The 20,358-nt window shown below is 34.7% G+C and overlaps 2 protein-coding genes across 2 annotated transcripts in view; one reads left to right on the forward strand and one right to left on the reverse strand.

Moving 5' to 3' along the window:
• Positions 1-2,567: 2,567 nt before the first annotated feature.
• The window catches only part of LOC134676414 (neuropeptide SIFamide receptor-like), a 114,031-nt gene continuing 96,240 nt past the window's right edge, over positions 2,568-20,358 (reverse strand). The window contains exon 3 of the mRNA XM_063534806.1: positions 2,568-3,748. Coding sequence (XP_063390876.1) covers positions 2,980-3,748 — 769 coding nt within the window. The 3' untranslated portion in view covers positions 2,568-2,979. The remainder of the gene's footprint in view (positions 3,749-20,358) is intronic.
• On the forward strand, positions 18,022-19,039 carry LOC134676638 (uncharacterized). Its single transcript, XM_063535038.1, has 2 exons — positions 18,022-18,228; positions 18,434-19,039. The coding sequence occupies exons 1-2, from the start codon at positions 18,217-18,219 to the stop codon at positions 19,007-19,009; spliced, it is 588 nt and encodes a 195-aa protein (XP_063391108.1). The 5' UTR covers positions 18,022-18,216; the 3' UTR covers positions 19,010-19,039.

The raw sequence follows: 20,358 nt of genomic DNA on the forward strand, positions 1-20,358 counted from the left end.
TGAATATGAATAAAAATAGTGCATAGGTAGGCCTTATTGGGATATGTCCGGTTCTCTCATCTCACGATATTTTACTTCGCCGAAAAGTCTGCTAAATATGAAATACTTAGAATTTCGTAACTAACAGAACCTAGTAAACGTACTTACAAATAAAGAAATATTTTTATGAAAAAGTTTTATTCTTTGTAATCGAAGTCTGAATTAAAATATTCAATGTCACTTATGTTTGAGCTAGCTTCAGAACAACCAGGGACTGATGTGAGGAACTGGATGTGCTTGAATCCGGCACGTAGATTACGAATTCTTGCATATCATCTACTTAGCGGTTTTTTATTCGAGATACCGTAGGTACTTTTACACAAACCTGAAAAAAAAATTACATATAAATATGCATAAAATGGCAAGTATCAAGACTATTTGTCAGTTATTTTAAAGATCATGAATGACCTGCATATTTATGAAAATTAATATATTTTGAATGAATATACTTACCGATTATGTACCGGAGACAAGTTACTTAGGGGGCTTATTAAATAGGTAATTATTTAATATTAAATACAACATCAATACCCGCGAATAGCGGAAACACGTTCCGCGACTTTTTGTAAGTCGATAGTCGGCTTTTAGCCGTTTTCTTCCCCCTGACAAAACCGAACAATGTTAAATATAATTTTTCTTGTGGTTTTATGTACGGTTTCATCGTGTTTTGAAAATATTTTATACATAAAACTTGCGGTTTTTGTTAATAAAAATATACAATGACAGAAGTTTGTTTACTTTTTACAAGACAGGTGTCAAAGGTTTGATTGCCATATAAAATTTAAAATGTTAGTTCCCGTTTCTGCCACGACTCTTCTCTTTCCGCACAGACTCTAATTTAGAGAACTTAAGGTGTGTTTTTACATACAATAATAGGTGACCGAAAAAATGAAATGTTTTTTTTGTAGGAATGACACAAATTTAGCCAATGTATATGTATATGAGAGCAACTCTCTATATCAACTGCTATAAATTTGTTTTTAACGTTCAAATATTTTAAATTATTATGTTTTTTTACTTTATAAATATTATGTTATGACATTGTTTCGTAAGTAACCAACAAGTGGTCATTAAACTTTGATAGTACGACCAAAGTTGGAAGTTTCAAACATAAAGTTTGAATTTACAATGGTGTATTGTAAATGTGTGGTAACTTTAATAAGAAACTTTGTAAAGAGGTAAGTATTATGTATATGTATTTTTGCCAACTCTTACAGGCAACTTGACAGTCTGCTATGCGCAACTTTGCGTCGTCTAGACTTCTAGAGTCCGTCAAAGCTAAATTTGCACCGTCTTGAACAGGACAAAGTGAGGCAGTGTCATTATAAACGTTAATTTTTTATAGAATTACGAGAATTATTTTCACACTTTAACATTGCAGAGTTAGCTTGGTCTGAAATATGGTCTGGATGTTTATTAATCTTAAATATGATTGAAAACTAATTTGTTTGTGGGTTTACCCAGAACAAGTTTATACTATCAACTAAGTCAACTTACGTAAGGCTCCGTGAGGAATAAAAATATCGCATAGGTTTACGCATTACCTATATAAACTTTGAGATTTATTTATTTCTCAAAGGCATTTTTACATTATATTACTTATTAATTTTTGTGCATTCTAAGCGGCTTTAGGGCTATGCCCTGAATCTACTTCATGGATCATTAAAATTGCAACTGGGTTCGAAAATAGGAACGAAAAAGTGAAAGCAAATTGAAATTTCAAGTTCACCGACTCATTTACTTGAGGTACTTATAAAATTAGCTAAAGCATTTTATTTAAACTTAATTTTCGGTCGGGTTACTTGTAGACAGGGTAGGTAATTAATCAGTTTTTTTTTCAAGACAAAATAGGTACTTTTCGCTGAATCTTTCAATATTTTCAAAGCCAAATCAACATTTTAATGACCCTCGTCTATCTCTTCTATTATTTACAATTAAATGCAAAGAACTTTATTTCATAGACGTCAAGTTATTTGAATTGGTTATTTGTGCATACATTACATGTTCAAAATTAGTTGTCATAACGTGATTAGTCATCACCGCATTAGTAATTTTAAGTACTTATCAGATTACTTCCATTTATTGTTACTAATTTATCACCCTGCATTTTACATTACAAAATGAATTAGGTACAACGTTTGACTACCTTGTGATTCGAATAATTTTCAAACTAAAAGAACGAATTATAGCAATACTATATATTTTTTAAAGTTTCAAATTATACTGTCGCTTAATTAATTATTCAAATACGTTGAAATATTAGTTAACATGCTACGAAATTTGTTATATTTAGATTTATTTTAATATTTTATCATTAGTTATTACCAACCACTTTCAAAAACTTATTTTCTACCAGTATTTGTACTGCAATATTATCTATTAAATTTAGTATAAGTTATACAACTATACGTATTGAAATATATTATACGGTGATTATAAGTACATATGTAAGATTTATCTCATGAAATCAAACAGATAAAAACGTATTTTATTTACCAGTTGCCTACAAATACAAAACTAAAATCACGTTGAACGTCAAAATAACTTTGGCTTCTCCGATTTTGAATCTAAGCAAAAACAGCTTTATAATAATTATTGTTATACATATTTTATACACTTTGTGCTATATGTGCGTTTCGCAGTTTCCGCGATACAAAAGTACAATCAGTGTAAAAATAATCTTCTTAACACTTTATAGGTACTTTAGACGACTTACGTATAAAAGTTACACAGTACTAAAACATCAACTGATTATGTTCTTGTTACCTACGAGTATGGAATAGTCACCAGCACGGACAACATCAAACTGCAGAACTCAAAACTTTACTTAACATAAGTCGTATTTATCGATATGCTGATAGGTACGGTGCGCCAACAGCGCGTGCCAACATGATGGATGGCTATGCAGACTGGTTCCAGAACAATAAGCTCACACCCATCTTATACTCCCGTGTGGTTGAATATGAACGATACGGCATTCTTGTCAACGGGCGGTGATCTTCGTGTTATTGATGGATGATTGTTATTGTTGTAATGCCATGACTTTCTCGTTGATGTACTCGATGATTGCAGCGCAATGGTTTCATAGTAACGTAACCTTCCACAACATTTTCTACTTTTGATAATAGCAACGAAACCCTTTCTATACTTTTTGTTAAAGAATGCGTATAAGATGGGATTGATGCAAGAATTTGATGAACCCAGCCATTGTGCAAGTGGTGTTACAACAGGAAACATTTCTTCTTCCCACTTTTGAATTGGTCCGCCAAGTTTTATTCTCGCGAATATGAGGTAAAGCGGGAACCAGGACAAAACAAACAGGATCACAACGGCAACGAGCATTTTGACGACCTTCACTTTGGATTTCTGCTGCATGTTTTCCATGTGAGCGTCTTGGGTATCCGTTGGGATAGATCTTCTCCAAACTTTAATCCAGATGAGTATGTAGCACATGGTAATGAGAAGCATCGGTAAGATATAACAAAAAATCAAGTTTCCAATCACAAAGTATAGGATTTCGCTCAAAGGATTTGGCCAAACATCGAGACACAGGAGAACATGAGGGTTGTCTTCAAACACCACCACCAAGTCGAAGAAGAACACCCAAGGAGTAGTGACAAGGACGGCGAAGATCCAGATGAATACGATCATCAGACGTGCACGGCGCTTGGTGATTTGGCATTTCAATGGCCACCAGATGGCAAGGAATCTGAAACAAAAAAAAAACAAAAATAAGTGTATTGAAAACATGTAAGGTTAATGTCAATGATAATTTTTGGACAAAATGTATCATGATGGAAATTGTTATTGCGTATGCTTGCCTACTATGTAGGTTTATGACCTTCCATCTTAAATTGTTTGTTACTATTACTGATTTCTTTTTTGTTTTTCCAACTTATTTCTAAAATTCTCTTTTATACTGATATCACTAACTGTACTAATATTATGTCAAAATTCCATTGTGGTAATAAAGTTTACAGTACTAATTTTTCCATATATTACATAATTTTAAACTTTGAAACCATATTTTCTGTAACAGTTTGCCGATGTAATTATAACCTAAATTGACACTTTTTATCCCTTTATTGTATTATTTTATTACCTCATCAGTGAATTACATATTTTAAAACTATATTTTTCAATTCTAAATTAGGATCTAAACTTCGTCCTTTGAAAGTTAATAAACGACTAAGACATTACTGAAAAAAACTCTATCTGGGCGTAAGTAACTCGCTAGTCTTGCGAAATAATTGGTTCGTCTGGTTCGAAGGCAGCATTCAAGGCATTCTCTTTCCACAAAAAAAAAATCTTGCTATCTCGGTTGCTCTGTTGTCTACAAAAGAGGAGCGTAAAAGACAGAATAAAAAGTTAAATTCACCTTTTTGTTTTGCTTTTCCGACCCTTAAGGGTTATGCAAATCACTGGCAAACAACGGGGCAAGCAGCTCTATTGTTTATAACCTATTTCACGACTGAGCAGATTGATCCCAAATATAAATAAAAAGGCTATCAGGGTTCAAATTCCTTTACGCTTTTTACATTCAATTCAAGTACTTAGTGATTAGAATCAGGCGTTAGTGTGCGCCTTTGCGCAAATCAGTTATTTAAATGCGTTTTTTAATGTAGGTAAACTATATAAAACTTCCGTGAGACTCAGACATATTCAGTATATTGTGACCCGTTCTAAATATTTACGAATAACGACGTTGAGCAGGTAACAAAACTATATTTACACGCTTAAATGGTGCTCCGTTTCATGTTTCAAGTTTCCCTGACTACCTACACAAGGAACCCGAAACCTGAATGGTGCCGGTATCGAAGTAATTGTCTAAACCACGTGGAAACAGTTACAAAACATGTCAATCATTTTGATTACAATTATGTATTCATCCATCTTTGTATGTGTGCGGCGCATTCATGCATAGGTATTTTTGATTGAGGTGCGCAAAGTTTTCGATTTTCATTCGAAAACTGAAATACAGAGATGTAGTGCAAAATTCTTTTCCATTGTATTTTCTCGGAAACTTGTACATTTCGATATGTGCAAATTTTCGAAAATTATAATGATAGAAATACAATACCACTTTTATTTACAAATATTTTCTCAAATCTCTCAAACACTGGTATGACGGTATTTCATCGCCAATTTTATTCCTCATCAATTCTACTAAAGCTAGGCTTAGCTTATTTTTATCTTTTCAAGATGAAATAGGCACAAAAATACTCTTGTCAGGTAATCCATATATTAGTTTTCTTCCCAGGTTAATGACCTAATGTTTAGTAATTTTTATTTTTGCAATATAATTGATTTCGATTATTATTTTTTAATTAGTAACCGAACGAAAGTAAATTGTTTCAACTTGTCGTTTGTCTTTTCAGTGTTTTTTTTGTAACACAGTGAGTGACTTTTTGTGAGTGTCGAGATATTTTCAGAAATTAAAAAAATATTAAGGTAAATATGAATTGAGTTTACAGGTTAATCTATGTGTAATTCGTTAATTCATGCTTAGATATAAGGTTTAAACCTACGGTCAGTCTAATTAAATTAATGGGGATAGGCATCAATGTTCAAAATATGTCCCATTAATTCCAGTTACTTCCAACCAAAGGGTTTCAGTACATAATAAGCTATTGTAATTCAGGTAATGCCGCGTTCTAGTAGGATTTCAATAGGTATATGTTTCGCTTAATGTACTGTTTAATTTAATTGGCTTAGTCAGAGTATTAATTACACTTCATTCAGCTCCTAATAATTACATCCACACCTCCATATTATTTCCGTTTTTACCATAAGGGCAAGGAGACCATGCGATCACTTTCTCGGAGACCCCCAAAAGCTATAACGGGTAGACACCCCAGATTTATACGGTATTAGGCTGTTTATATTATACAAAAAACTGAAACACACTACATGAAGGCTATTTAGTAATTTCTAGACCAGAGTTTATTCAGTCCAAGACTAAAACTAAACCAGTTATTTAATTGAAACTCCGTGGATTTGTTCGTATTTACTTGCTACCCGATCAAAGAGTTACCATCGATTAAACACATATCATTAATTACCTACTCAATACATAGTGTAACCGCAAATCGTGTTACCAACAAGCGGAACCGGTAGTTAAAGGGCCGTAACGGAGGCCGTATGCAAATATTATGTATTGATAATGTTGCCAACCGATTTATAATAATAACAGAAGCTAGTAAATAGAGAAGACTGATAAGCACCATACAGCACTGCGTACCTCGTCAGCCTTTTGCTATTTTTCATTTTAGACACAAGTCTATTATTATTTTTTACGAACGAACAATCGTTTAATAAGTTTTTGGCATAAATTTCATTTTTGGTACAAGCTTTTATCGCTGACTGTACTTTTATTTCCACAGACAATTAATACACATCGAGACAATTCTAAAAACCCCAAACATAATTAGGTTTCGTTGTTTTATCACAGAGTTCCTATTGCCACCTCTGGTCTCCATCATCAGATCAGCTCGATGACACCATAATATTGCATACGACTTACGTATGTATGCAAAATTTCAGCTCAATCGGAAATCGGGAAGCGGATCAAATTTAACTTGCAAGATTTGACTACAGACAACGGTCAGGAGAAACTAAATAAAAGCTTGTAAAAACCGCAATCTTGGTCTTTAATTTTATGAAGAGATATTGACTTTAAAAATACATGAGACGAAGTTGCAAGTGAGCAATTTAATCGCTAAGTTTATAAGTAACACAGAACCACACGTGATTGCCGAAAAGAGGGTTATTTCTCTTGTTTATTTATTTAATTTTGCTACCGAGAAACTGAACTGCCTTGATGTGCCACGACCTGCAGTCTTGTAGCTTAACACGATATGACGATAATTTCCAATTAATGAGGTGCGACGTTATTGATTAGACGTAGGTGTAGCGCCGCTAAAGTCGCACCAATAAAAGTCTGCAGCGGATTTGATAGCCCACGCAGTGCAAGTGTCATTTTAAACGTCAAACTTCTATGAAATTATGGCGTATACATAACACTTACACTGCGTGAGCTATCAAATCCGCTGCAGACTTTTATTGGTGCGACTATACCAGAAAGAACGAGGATATTTAAAGAACAGTACAGATACAGTATAGAATTTGAATATTAAAAAAAAAATCAACGACAATCTCTTTCATCAATCACATCTGATGATAATTCATTCATTCATTCATTCATTTATTCCTTTATAAAACATAGTTTTACATGTCAATTACAGTATTTCATATTTACAACTATTTACATCGATATTACATAACATATAACACATCATTTATATATTTAATATTAGGTACAAGGTAGGTATGTTACATTTTCAAATTATAAATGTTGGCACATAAAGTTAAATTGTGGTGTGAACCAGTTTAAGAGTGCACGCCGTTGAAAAATTCGTCAACAGAGTAGTACGCTTCAGACATAAGTTTAGTCTTAAGTTTATTCACGAAACCTTTATTACTAGTGGCACTTTTAATGTCTAAGGTTATGTGATTATATATCTTAGGACCTATTGAGTGGAGACACTTTTTAGACTTGGCTAGACGAGTACTCGGTGGACGCAGTTCGCCTCGTCGCCTAGTGTTATAGTTGTGCGAGTCGCCGCGCGTTGGGAATTGTTCAAGGTTACCTCTCACATACTTGGCTACGTCGAGAATATACAAGCTCGGGAGGGTGAGGATTTTGGCATCCTTGAACAATTCACGAGCGGGGTGATCCCAGGAGACGCCACGCATGCAACGAACTGCCCGCTTTTGGAGTCTGAATATTCGGTCGCGGTTGGCTGAAGTTGCCCACAGTTCTATGCCGTAGGTTAGTAAGGCGTGGAAGTAGCCAAAATAGGCTTTCCTCACGTTCGTAGGATGTAGACTAGGGCGCAGTCTGCTGAGCGCGAAACAGGCAGAAGACAAACGGTCGCAGAGTGAGTCAGTATGGGGATTCCATGTTAATCCAGAATCTATTATGAGACCTAGGTATTTTACTTCGTCCACCTGGGGAACAAGTTCGTTATTGCAATAAATATTTAGGTTGTGTTCTTTTTTCCCACGTAAGCAAAACTGTACGATATTTGTTTTTTCTACGTTCAGTATCATTCCATTCACTGAGAACCATGATGCGACGTCGTTCATTACCTTGGTAAGTTTAGATCTAAGTTCCTGTTGATTTAAGGCTGAGACGATCACACAACCGTCATCGGCGAACATGACAAATTCTGCATCATCGGTGGCGGTTGTGAAATCGTTCATAAGTATTAAGAACAGGTTGTTGCCCATAACGGAGCCTTGAGGTACGGCACAGTCACCGAGTTCCAACAGGTCAGATCTAGCTCCGTGGACAGAAGTTAGTTGCCTGCGACCATCTAAAAAGGAAGCGATTATATTTAGGTAATTTCCCCTAACGCCGTAGTGATCTAACTTAGCCAGAATCAGAGGATGGGCGACCAGCTCGAAAGCGCGCGACAGGTCGCAGAATATGGCGGCCACCTGTCGCCCGGCGTCGAGATGGCCGGTCACTCTGGTTACCACGTCCCGCGCGGCATCAATCGTCGACCTGCCTGGTTGATAGGCGTATTGTTGCCTATTTATTAAATTACTTAAGTTAAAGTGAGACATTAGTTTGTCACATAAAAGGTTTTCAAAAACTTTAGAAAACAGAGGTATAAGAGATATAGGCCTGTAATTTTTTAATCTATTTAATTCACCTTTACCTTTGTAGATCGGTTGTACTTTAATATCTTTTAAGTTGCTAGGATAAGTGCCTGTTTCGATACATCTATTAAATAAATTACAAAGTATACTAATAACAAATTTAGGTATTAGGTCAAGTGAGCGCGTGGACATATCATTTATGTCTTTTTAATTAACCAGGCATGTTTTTATTAACACGATAATGCGAGTTATGCTGTTGCAAATAAAGCAGAACATAATTATAAGCTTATTGTAAACACAATAAGCTTATATAGTCAACCTGTATTACCTGTAATCTATAAATATTTCCGTTATCTGCCCAAAGGTTTCAGTATATCAGGTTTAAAACTAGGTACGAAGCCAAACTCTGTTTAACGAGCGAACATTTTCGGGCCACTAATTAAAACTTGTTATTTTAACTAGCTACGTTAATATGTAGATATTATAGAGCAACCAGCGGGAGTTTAAGAACGGTAGCAAGGGCTATAACCGCGAAAATCGAAGTTCACAAATAGCGGGTATTTTTCTCTGTCACTCTAATTACGCCTTCATTGGAGTAAAAGAGAAAGATCCCCGTAATTTGCGAATTTCTGTTTTCGCGGTAGCCCCTCAGGGTTGGACGGTGAACACAATTAAATACCTACATATAAAATTATTAAGCGAATGTGGCATAATTTTCAGTCGGGCGGGTCAAAACATTTGTAGGTAGGTAGGTATGCAGAAGCTAATTTGGATTTCCTTTTCTTTATGAGAGGAAAAGGCTTAACTATATGACCTATCCGAACAATAGGTAAAGTAGAGGGAATAGTGTTCTATATGTCGGCGGCCGATCGTAAGATCAGGCAGATCGTAATGTTCCTGTGTATTGTTTTGAGGACAGCCACATTAAACCAATATGTAGGTAAGATAGGTTCGTTAGGTGGCTTCAGATGCCCGAAGGGCAAACTGCCCAGAAATAGGAGCCCCGCTACGCGGGGCTCCGTGGACTCAGGGAACGAGTCAAAGATTTTCACGTCTCACGATATGCCTAGGAATTTCACGATATGCCTGATCTTACGATCTGCCACCGACATAATATACGCCAGCCACTGATATGTACCTAAACCACTTGTTGTACTACTATTTCATTTTTATTTCTAATTCTAGTGCGTAAGGTTACATGTTGTATTTGTGCTTTGTGGAACCATTCGACTTCGATTAATTTGTTTTGTGATTTATGATGAGAATCAGTTAAAGAAATAAGAATAATGGTAATAAATATATTAAGAGGTGTTTGTGATTAACTTTTTCACTCGTGAAAATAACACTTGATACTTCTAAGTTACATAATAATACACTTTTTAACTGTTATTTTACTTACATTATATTGTATTTAAATGTGATTTTGGATCACCTTAGAAAACAGGCTTCTTCATAGCTTTTAAAATGCTCTACTTAGAACATTTAAGATGTAAGCATTTTTCTTGGATTTTTTACCTTTTAGTGTCTTAACCTGGAGGCCAATCCTACTATTGATAGTTATGCTATTACTTTTGGTGCATCTCGCTCGCAACATACTCGTATATACGTTCGTAAAAAATGAGTCAACTAAATTAAGCCAAGTCAATTTCATTTTTATTGTAAATGAATAAGATTATAAGATATCATGCAGCTTTGATTAGCATATCACATTTACAAACCAATCAATCAGGTAGGTACCCTTTGAGTGTATTTAATTTAACTATGTGCACATCTCCATTTTAGGACATAACCAATGACCTGCTTACATTTAATTGTTATAAGATTTAACAAATTGCTTGATATTTATGACGATTTATTGTACAATTAACATTAATAGGCAGAATTCAATCATTGACCTACAATGAACAAGTCACGATTTACCTAAAGGACCTCCTAGTAGGTGTAAAATATAAATATAATAGGTATACATGATTGCACATGACTTAAGTACTTAATAATACTTTTCCAGACACCAAAATATGAATTTATTTTAATATTACTGCCTGATGGTGTGGTCCTTGTATACTCGCAAAATAAATATATTCAGTTAATAACACCCTTCGACACTGCACAAGCTGATAATTAGCCCCAATTCCACTTACGGGTAAAATGCATCAATCAATGTAATTGGAATATATATTATATTTATATAGGTACCTACTCAACAACTTTGTGTAGTTTTACTGGTTATTAATACGAGTACAACGGTAAGATACGTTGAATTATTAACCTTAAGATACATAAAATTAAGTTCATAAGCCATAACCATTGGTTATGGACACCGGAATACAGTGAGAGAAAATAATTTCCATTATCACGGCTGGTTTATATATGAGACTCGTATTTAATTGCATAGTGTTGTAGTAATTTAAACGTTATTCGAGGTGGTATAAAGTTTAATTTAAAGCAGCAACAATAGTACAGTGCAATGCAGCGGTACTTGAGAAAGCCAGCCGTCGCATTTGTAAAATTTGGCGCCTCAATCTGTCAGACGGTCATGTTAAAAGTTAATTGACGTTGAACGTGACATTGACCTTAAATCTTGTCATTACTTACCGATTATGTAAGGTGTGATCATATGCACGCGATACTGTTTAATAATCTTATTTTATTTTGCCATAAGTACTAGCGGTCTGTTTCGTTTCTTACTCGCACATTATCCTTTCGCAGCGCAAATCTAGCTTTAGGTACTACCTCAGTACCTATGGTTGATAAAGGATGACTTACGCTAGACTGGGCCGTGGCCGGACCGGAGCTTCCGGCGCTTCGTTTTCTATGGAAAGCACCACGTGATGACGGCCGTCATAGAAAATGACACGTCGGACGCCTCGGCCCGGCCCCGGCCCGGTCTAGCGTGAGTTATCCTTAAGTAAGTATGTCAGTGCATGTTCAAGTACTCTTATTGTTAAACTTTTAACAAATGTATTTAACTAATAACTTATGTTTTATGCAATATTTTATCTATTTTCATCATATATTATTCATGCAATAGTATGTCTAATTTCGTCATCTTATATAAATGACAATGAAAACAACATAGTAAGTAAATATGTAACTTAGAACCGTTCCTTAGGTCGCATAAATTAGAACGCCAAGGTTTCATCTGCTAGAAGTACAGTTAAGTAAAAATAATCACCTTTAGGTAGCTATTTATCAACGAAGCCACCTTCACTGTCACTACTCTGGAAGTACTAATGATAATGTGTAGAACAGTACTGACAAAAATGTCGAGATCAGTGGGTATTTCGAATTTGGATGCTATTTAGAACTAAAGAACATTCTTTTCTCTTCTTCTTCGTCGTTCCTTCATGGCTGAGGATCGTGACTAACAACTATGTCCCTCTATTTAACGCGATCAAGGGCTATGTGGGCTGGGACCACATGCTTGTCTAATGGAATCCGACCATCTTGCAGAACATTCTCATTCTTGCATCTTAAAGAACATTAGTACCTATAGGAGAAAAATTGTAAATAAATGATGATGTTGACTGTAACAAAAAAGTATCAGGGCCGAACTAATTGGGCACATTTCCAAGCAATTGAAGTTAATTCAACTGTCGAATTAACTCATGAAATATAGTGTGATAGAGTCATGAAGAAAGTAAGTGTCTACCATTGACCCTGTGTTCACCGTTTTCTAATGCAGCAACCATATTTGACTATTGAATTGGCAAAGTGCGTTGTGCTAGAAATATCGATAGGAAATAGAATTGTATATTTACTTTATAAACTTAAGGCGCTCTTATACTTGAGTTTTACGTTTCCGAGGGGGTGAAGCAGACGAGTGGTAGAACAGGCGGGCGGGCGCCCCGCGCGCCCCGCCGCACCATTCCCGCGCAGCACGTCTACATCCTTATTCTGGCGCCATCGGTATTCTGAATATTCTGATTTGTCAGTTCCGGGATTTTTTCCGGCAATTAATATCGAAATAAGGTTTATTAGCAAATTCGTATTTTAATGAGTATTTAATGAAATTATATACAATATGAGAGTATACCCCGACAAACTAAGAACCTAATCAAATTATACCCAATTATTATGAGACAGAAATTAGTACTTACTTACCATAAAAATATAATAGAGTTAGACCAAGAAAATTCTGCAACGATTTTGATTGCACACGCAGTGCAAGTGTTATTTTGAACGACATACCTTTATGAAATTATGATTAACACTTGCACTGCGTGTGCAATCAAAATTGTCGCACACTTGGTCTAATTCTAGAAGTCAATTTCGGGCAAGTAGGTATTGAAAATAAGGAAGAATACTGTAGTTCGTTTTTTTTAGCATTAGAAAGTACTTGAAAGAAGGTAACCGATCTTGACATGTCTTTTAATTGAAAAGTGCTTTTTAAAAATCAGTAACTATTACTTATGAAAGCTTATTTTATATACGAGTATTAGGACTTTTATTTTATATAAAAGCAATCAACATTTGGCATGATGTGTCACATCCCCGTAGCTGCAGGCTTCCATAGGCTATGGTGAATGTGGGTCGTATGCTTGCTTGCCACCAGTGTGGTATATAAAAACAGCATTTTTTGGAATAAATTTCCATAACGCACGGTACGGACTTGGCGGAAATAAGGTAGAAGTACTAGTGCTCAACGCTGCACTAGTATTCGACATGGGCACTTTATGTCAAAGTGACAAGAACTAAATTTGAATACAGAAAGATCGTCGCCGTTCAATTAACCTATATTACTTTGACATAAAGTATAGTGTGTAGCTTTCAAATAGAGCTCAACGGCTAATCCTATTGTCTATTGTTAAGTAAAACCGCACGTGCTACTTACCTGCAAAAAAGGGTCTTAATTATTTTATTTGGCACCTGAGCGCGGGCTAACGCTCAAAAAACCAGTGTAGGTGCGCTCTTGTTACGCATCTCTATGACACATTTTAGACTGGTTCTGTAGCGTTCGACTCACCGGCACTCAGTAACCGAAGTACGTATTTTTTATGCTGGTGGTTGTGGCACGTGGCACGAGCGGTTTTACTTAACAATAGACAATAGGATTAGCCGTCGAGCTCTATTTGAAAGCTACACACTATACCCATGTCAAATACTAGTGCAGCGTCGAGCACTAGTACTTCTACCTTACCTAATATTAAACACAAAACCATTTTAGACATTTTTCGACCACTTCCCTTAAAACGCATGTAGGTAACTCGGAAACTAAAAGCGGTGAAATGGTTACCAGCATACACTAAACACTCCCACATAGGTATTTGAATTCCATACACATATGTTTAAAAATGATTCAATTTGATTAATTTAATAGCCTTTAATAAAATATGTTAAACACAATTTATCAATCGTGACTGAATTCCGGATTGGTTAGATGGGTGTGTGCCTTTGCTTCCCAACTTGTTATAAAATGACAATATGACGGGCGAATGTCTGAAATGTCACAGTAATTAAGAATTATTTTGCTTTTCTTCGTAAGTATGTTGAAAAACATTGTGTGTATAACATATTTGCATATTTATACAGTGGTTACACATTTTATGAAACGTCCACTAAACTAGCATAGGTCCGACGCTGGCAGTGGCCACGGGCGTACTGACGCGGGGAATGGGCGCAAGGTATTGCCGCGTAGGGTGTAATTTAGTAGGCAAAATTTGAATTCATAAAAGTATGAATGAAAAGATTAACGTATCAATAAAAGGACCAGCAATAACGAAGATTTACTTAAAAGCTATCGAATGAGGTAAGTTTCATATCCATTTTCGTCGTAGTACTTCTAAAATATGGATCAAAAGACAGCTTTAAGCATGTTTTCAACTTAAGATTCTATCGAGAAAATAATGAGCCGTTGTGTTTCTGACAAGCAATAACGTAGTTCAAGGACTAAAGTTATACATACTAGAAAATAATGCTTGAAATCCTTGTAAAAGTCTGTAAATATGGTTACAAAAAAGCGCATTTTACTACACACCGCGCCTTAAAAAAGAAAATCGCATTTATAAAATAAAATACCTTACAAACCTAAATATTCATAAGTTATATGTTATATGGCTGTTAAGTTAAAACACACGCATAACACGCAGACACTTACCCCCTTATTCATAATACTTTACGGGCCTGATTTAGTTAAATTATGTTTTTTTTAATATACCTATATTTAATGCTATTTTGATAATCTAAGACGGTAGGTGCCTAATAATGAAATAATTTACCTACTCGATACACTATCGTCTTCATTTATTAATACTCCTACTCCTACTCCTACTCATATTTTAGAAAATCTCTTGATTAAACATTATAAAACTTTAGCCCGAAATCAAAAGAATCCGTTTTGCTTTGAAGATTAACAGGTTTCGTTTCAAGTTGGATCAGTTTGTATTTTGTCAAAGCAATATCTTCTCAAGATATTTTCCTTATTTTTTATTTGAACAATGTGACATTATTCGATATTTTTTACAATATTTTAAATTTTATGTCTTTCTGATCTCTTAAACAGTTGTAGATATATACTTAGCTGATAGAAGCGAATTTTACCTAATTAAATTAGTTATAGGTAGGTACTTTTTTATGATGGAACTCTATACTATACCATAATAAATAATGTGTTTGTTAAATACAAATTACTTATTCTAATAAATTTAATTTAGCTGTCAGGATTAGTCTGAAAGATCTCTTCTCTTCTCCCTCTTGGAGGCCTCATGTTTCTATACGTAACTTTGAACGTATCACATAAGCTTTTAGTCAGTTAGTAGTTTAGAACAGTGATAGTTTAATTAAATTTAAGAGGAAATTGGAAAACAACGCCGCTTTAATGGCCGGACGTCCACCGACGATATTGTTTAATTCCGGGAACTAGTAGCTTCAACTAATTTAGTGCAATTTTAGCTAAACCAAATTAGCAATATAAAGAACAGCAATTTTTTTTAAGTCAGGGATTATTTACTATTTCCTCAGTACCTATCCAGCATAAAACAAATAGTGTCTGATCGTGCCCTGACCTTTGTAGTTCAAGGCTGAACACAGCTTCTCTATAGGTGTATGCCCACCGCTTAACAAGGCTACATTTATGCAATTACTTGTTGATTCTATAACTGATTGTTGAAATATTTATTGTTTGCAGATAAGGTCGAGATTCTTAGTACCGATATTACCAGTACCCTACCTATTTAATATCAGCGCGGTAACTAGTTATATTGTTTTACAATGGATCAAAGTTGTTGTTTAACCACTCGTGCTTGGTAGCGAGCGTAGCGAGTGGTTCGAAAAGTGGAATCTTGCGCGTTGCGAGGGTTTCAAGGCACGAGGGTTAAACAAATTTTGCCACCGAGTGAAACACAAAATGTTTCACCACTTTCACCACACCAACGCAAGAAAACTGTAAAATATCAGACATATGAACGTTATGGAATATTTATCATTCAAAAGTCAATTCTACTAGACAACATAAGGAAACAACTCAAAATATGCATTTGATTACTTTGCCACACATGTGATAACGAATCACAAAAAACAAACAATTACCTAGGAATGCATTTTAACGAGGTCAGCTTTATAAGTATACTCGTCTTTCTGATGCCCATTAAATGTTTCATTGAAAATAACGAATACAATAAAATGAAAAAGAGCAGGAGAATAATTTTAATGAGCCCTATATTATTCTAGATGTAGAAGTTACATTTTCAATTTTGTTTCATTCCATTGAACATCGTTATTTAATGGCCTGTTGTTGATCGTAGTTTTTCGATACTATGTACTTACTTACTTGTGCTAGCAAGAGATAATTAATTATAAACCAAATCCTATTAAAACATAACTTCGATTGTACATAGATAAATGTTAACGCAAAAATGATAAACGGTGCGATTCGGGAAATAAATTAGAGATTAACTAGATACGATATAGTAAATAAATAAATAATATAACTTTACTATTTAAAATCTAGTGAATCTCTAATTGATTTCCCGAATCGCAGCTCCAGCCACCATAAGGTACCTTTTGCCGTGGAACGTCACATATCTTTACTATTTCATATCTAGTGAATCTCTAATTCATATCCCGAAACGAGCCGAAAAACTGCATAAATAATTACGATTCCGTTTTAGTTAATGTAGGTAAAGCCTTGATAAATTCGTTACATTTAAAATGAAGATAACATTTTCTTATTCTCTTGCAACAGGCTGGACTGGTGAAGGTCAGGTAGGCTCAGACGGGGTTTTGTTCTTATCAGAGTAAGATAATCTGTCTGAACATCTATCTGAACGTAACGGCTAAACAGTTGGCCAACAGAAAGACTCGGTCTCCTTTTAACTCTTTACCCAGCTAAATGAAAACTTTGTTGATAAAAGCTTACGACATTTTAAACAAAAAGTTAAATTAATAATAAAGATATAAATGAAGCGATTTTACAAAGAATTTGCACTTAAACTGAATGAATATTTTAATTATTTTAAAGACGTGGGCTTTGAGCTTTATTCAGTTTGGGATTTAAGCTTTTATTCTTTGGGGATATTACAAGGATCACACTGCATAGTCCTTTAAAATCTAAATTCCTAAAACAAATTGTCTGGCATTCTTAACGGCAAGTCAAGTAAAACTAAGCAAAAGTCTGTAGATAAGATATTCCACGCTTGCAGCCTCCACGACACGATCGTATAAAGCTCTTCTCTAAAGGCGAGTAATGTTCAATTCAAACAAAATTTACTGAATATTGTTTTAAGCCCACCTTCCACAGTAAACATGTCATCCAATATACCCGGTATGTCAGAATTGCTAATGACTAACAAGCTTCAGTTTTCACAAAACGATGCGTGGGATCAGCATTAGCATAGTCTATATTTAGTTTTTTATTGAAACCGCGGGCGGTAAAAACTATGCGTATGGTGAAAATACAGTTGAATACGACTTTATCTGATTAACACATAGTCTAAAAATTCGAGCGCTAAAATGCGTAAGTATATTGATAGTAATTTAAAGGAAAATTTAAATAACAAGAACTTTATGTTTCGACGAATTTTATAATTTTAGTTAAGTACCATTTCTTTTATTGTATTCGTATATGTTTAATATAAAGTGTTGTATTCAAGAATAAAAAAAAATATTATGTTATCAACTCATTATTAGCGAGTACTACCCATTCTCAAAAAATAGTAAATACTCACGAGCGTAAGTTTTCAAAGAATAAATAAAACATGGACAATTCACTGGACTGCCATTAACTTCCAATTAGAATGTCAAAGCTGCGGTTTGCGAAAACGGATACGTCATGTGTCTTATTCGATTGGTTGACATGTCAATTCAATAGTTTTTTTTTCTATACAAGGTTTAAAAAACGAATACTGTTACTTGTGTCGCAATGGTTTGTGTGATTCGCGAAATTCAAGAACGCGCCCTAATAAGTGGTAAACTGGGGCGTTTGGCAATTTTCAACGCGGTACATATATAAAAAGCCTTGGTGATTTATACACCATCAGTCTGGTTCTGGACATATCACTTGCAACTTCAAAAATGCAATTCTTAGTAAGTTTTAAAATTCTAACTTAAAAAAAAATCGGGTTTAGTTTTTTATTTAATTCAAATCATAATAGTTTAATTCTTATATGAATCATTCCTTAAACCTAATATTGATTGATTAACTGCAGATAAAAAATCGACTGCTATTATGTATACCTACATTTGCTTTATAAAGTTTTTGTTATCGTTAATTGAATGATATACTCCTTAGGTGCTGTTTACTGTTTTGGCCTGCGCGGCTGCTGGTCCATTGTATGTGGCCGAAGACGTCCACATTACTCTGCCATCTAAGACAACCATCACAAAAAGCAGTGTAGCAGTTAACCATGGAGGCGAAGTGGTTGCTAGCGTTCCAGTTCACAGTGTGCCAGTGGTACCGGTTCACCCGACTCATATTTTGCACGCCGAACCCAAGAAAACTACAGTAACCAAGAGCAATTTGTCCATAAACCATGGTAGCACACATTTGGTCCACGCTGTGCCGTTGGTGCATGCTGCCCCCGTATACATTTTACATGCTGAACCTAAGAAAACAACTGTGACCAAGAGTGAACTATCTGTAAATCACGGTGGCACTCATGTAGTTCATGCGCCAGTGGCAGTGGTTCACACGGCTTCGGTTTTAGTGCACGCTGTACCAGTGAAAACTCATCTGCATCACGTTCAGCCGGTGCATGTGGTACACTCCTCACCAGTTATAGGAAGGGTTGGCGACGCTGCTGTATCTCATCACAGCTCGACTGTTCACAAGACTGAACCTCTTTCTTTAATTGCCGTGCACCATTGATTTGCCTTTAGATACAAATTGTTTGTAATATATTAAAACAATGTTTTTAGTGTTTTTACCCGTTTTTCATTATGAGTATCCCACCTCCTCAATTTTTAATATAATAAATCATTTATCTTATTTTAATGTTATATCTTTGTTTTATTACATTATTTGTTTTCTTGGCGACAATAAAATTTAATGATTCTTGAGACAGAGCCCGCTGATAGACCAAAGCCTTTGAAAAAGTTTAGGGAAGTCTAAAAATATTGACACGAGCCTCTTAAGTTATTTTATAGATTACGGATTTCATTGGCTATTTTCTAATAGTCTCTTAAATTATGAAGTTTTTTTATTTGCAAATACTTATATAATATAACAATTGACTAACAGATATCAACAATATTAACTGCAAAAAAATAAATAAATAAATAGGCCAATTCGAATGTAGATGCACTATATTAGAATGGCATCTAACTGATGTCATTCAAATATCGTGCATTTCGCTCGTCCTTGTCCGTACATGTATTGATTGGCGCGGGTGAGAGGCACGATAAATAAACAATATAATTCAAATACCTATCATTCTGATGTCAGTGTACTTTCGAATTGGCCTGAAAGTAGGAAAGCGCTAATAAGTGAAAAAGCATTAGATAATACAGATTCAAGATAATTAAAACATTATTAATTTTAATATAATGTATGTACATTTAATATATTGAGTGTAATGCATATACTCGTAGGTATTTTTAGCAAAAAGAAGTACACCTAGTAATAAAACCAATCTAAAATGGTTACTGAAGCAAACCAATACCTATAATGCAACGTCTAACAATTGTAAATTTTAATAAAGTCTTTACTACTTAATTGGTTTCGACAAGTGTGAATGAACTTTCAAAGCTAGTTTCAAATAGGTACAAAAGAAGTGATCCTGCCCTTAGGGCGGGGCTTTTCGGTGCACCCAATCAATTTTGTAAACTAGAAAGTACCATCAGCCTGGAATATAAAGTTTCTCTAAGTATAAAGTAAGATTCTCGGCTACGAGTAGATACTTGTATATGGGGTTTAAAAAAACAATAGTTTGCTTTTTTTAAACCAAATCTGTAGTTGACTTTTTAACATCGGATCTGTAGTTGCCTTTTTAAAATTTTTAATATCAGATCTGTAGGTAGTTGCCCTTTTAATTTATAATTTTTCGTTTATGTCAGCTTTTTTTTTGAGTTTGCAACTAGTTGTTTACTCAAACAAACCCAATATTTGGTACTAGTATGAAAATGTTATCAAAACACATGCGTAGCAAAAATATTTTTAATTTATTTTGGTACTTAATATTTTTTTTATAAAATGGGAGAAGTCTAGCTCTCACCTTA

This window comes from Cydia fagiglandana, chromosome 2 (assembly GCF_963556715.1).
Source record: "Cydia fagiglandana chromosome 2, ilCydFagi1.1, whole genome shotgun sequence".
Taxonomy (NCBI): domain Eukaryota; kingdom Metazoa; phylum Arthropoda; class Insecta; order Lepidoptera; family Tortricidae; genus Cydia; species Cydia fagiglandana.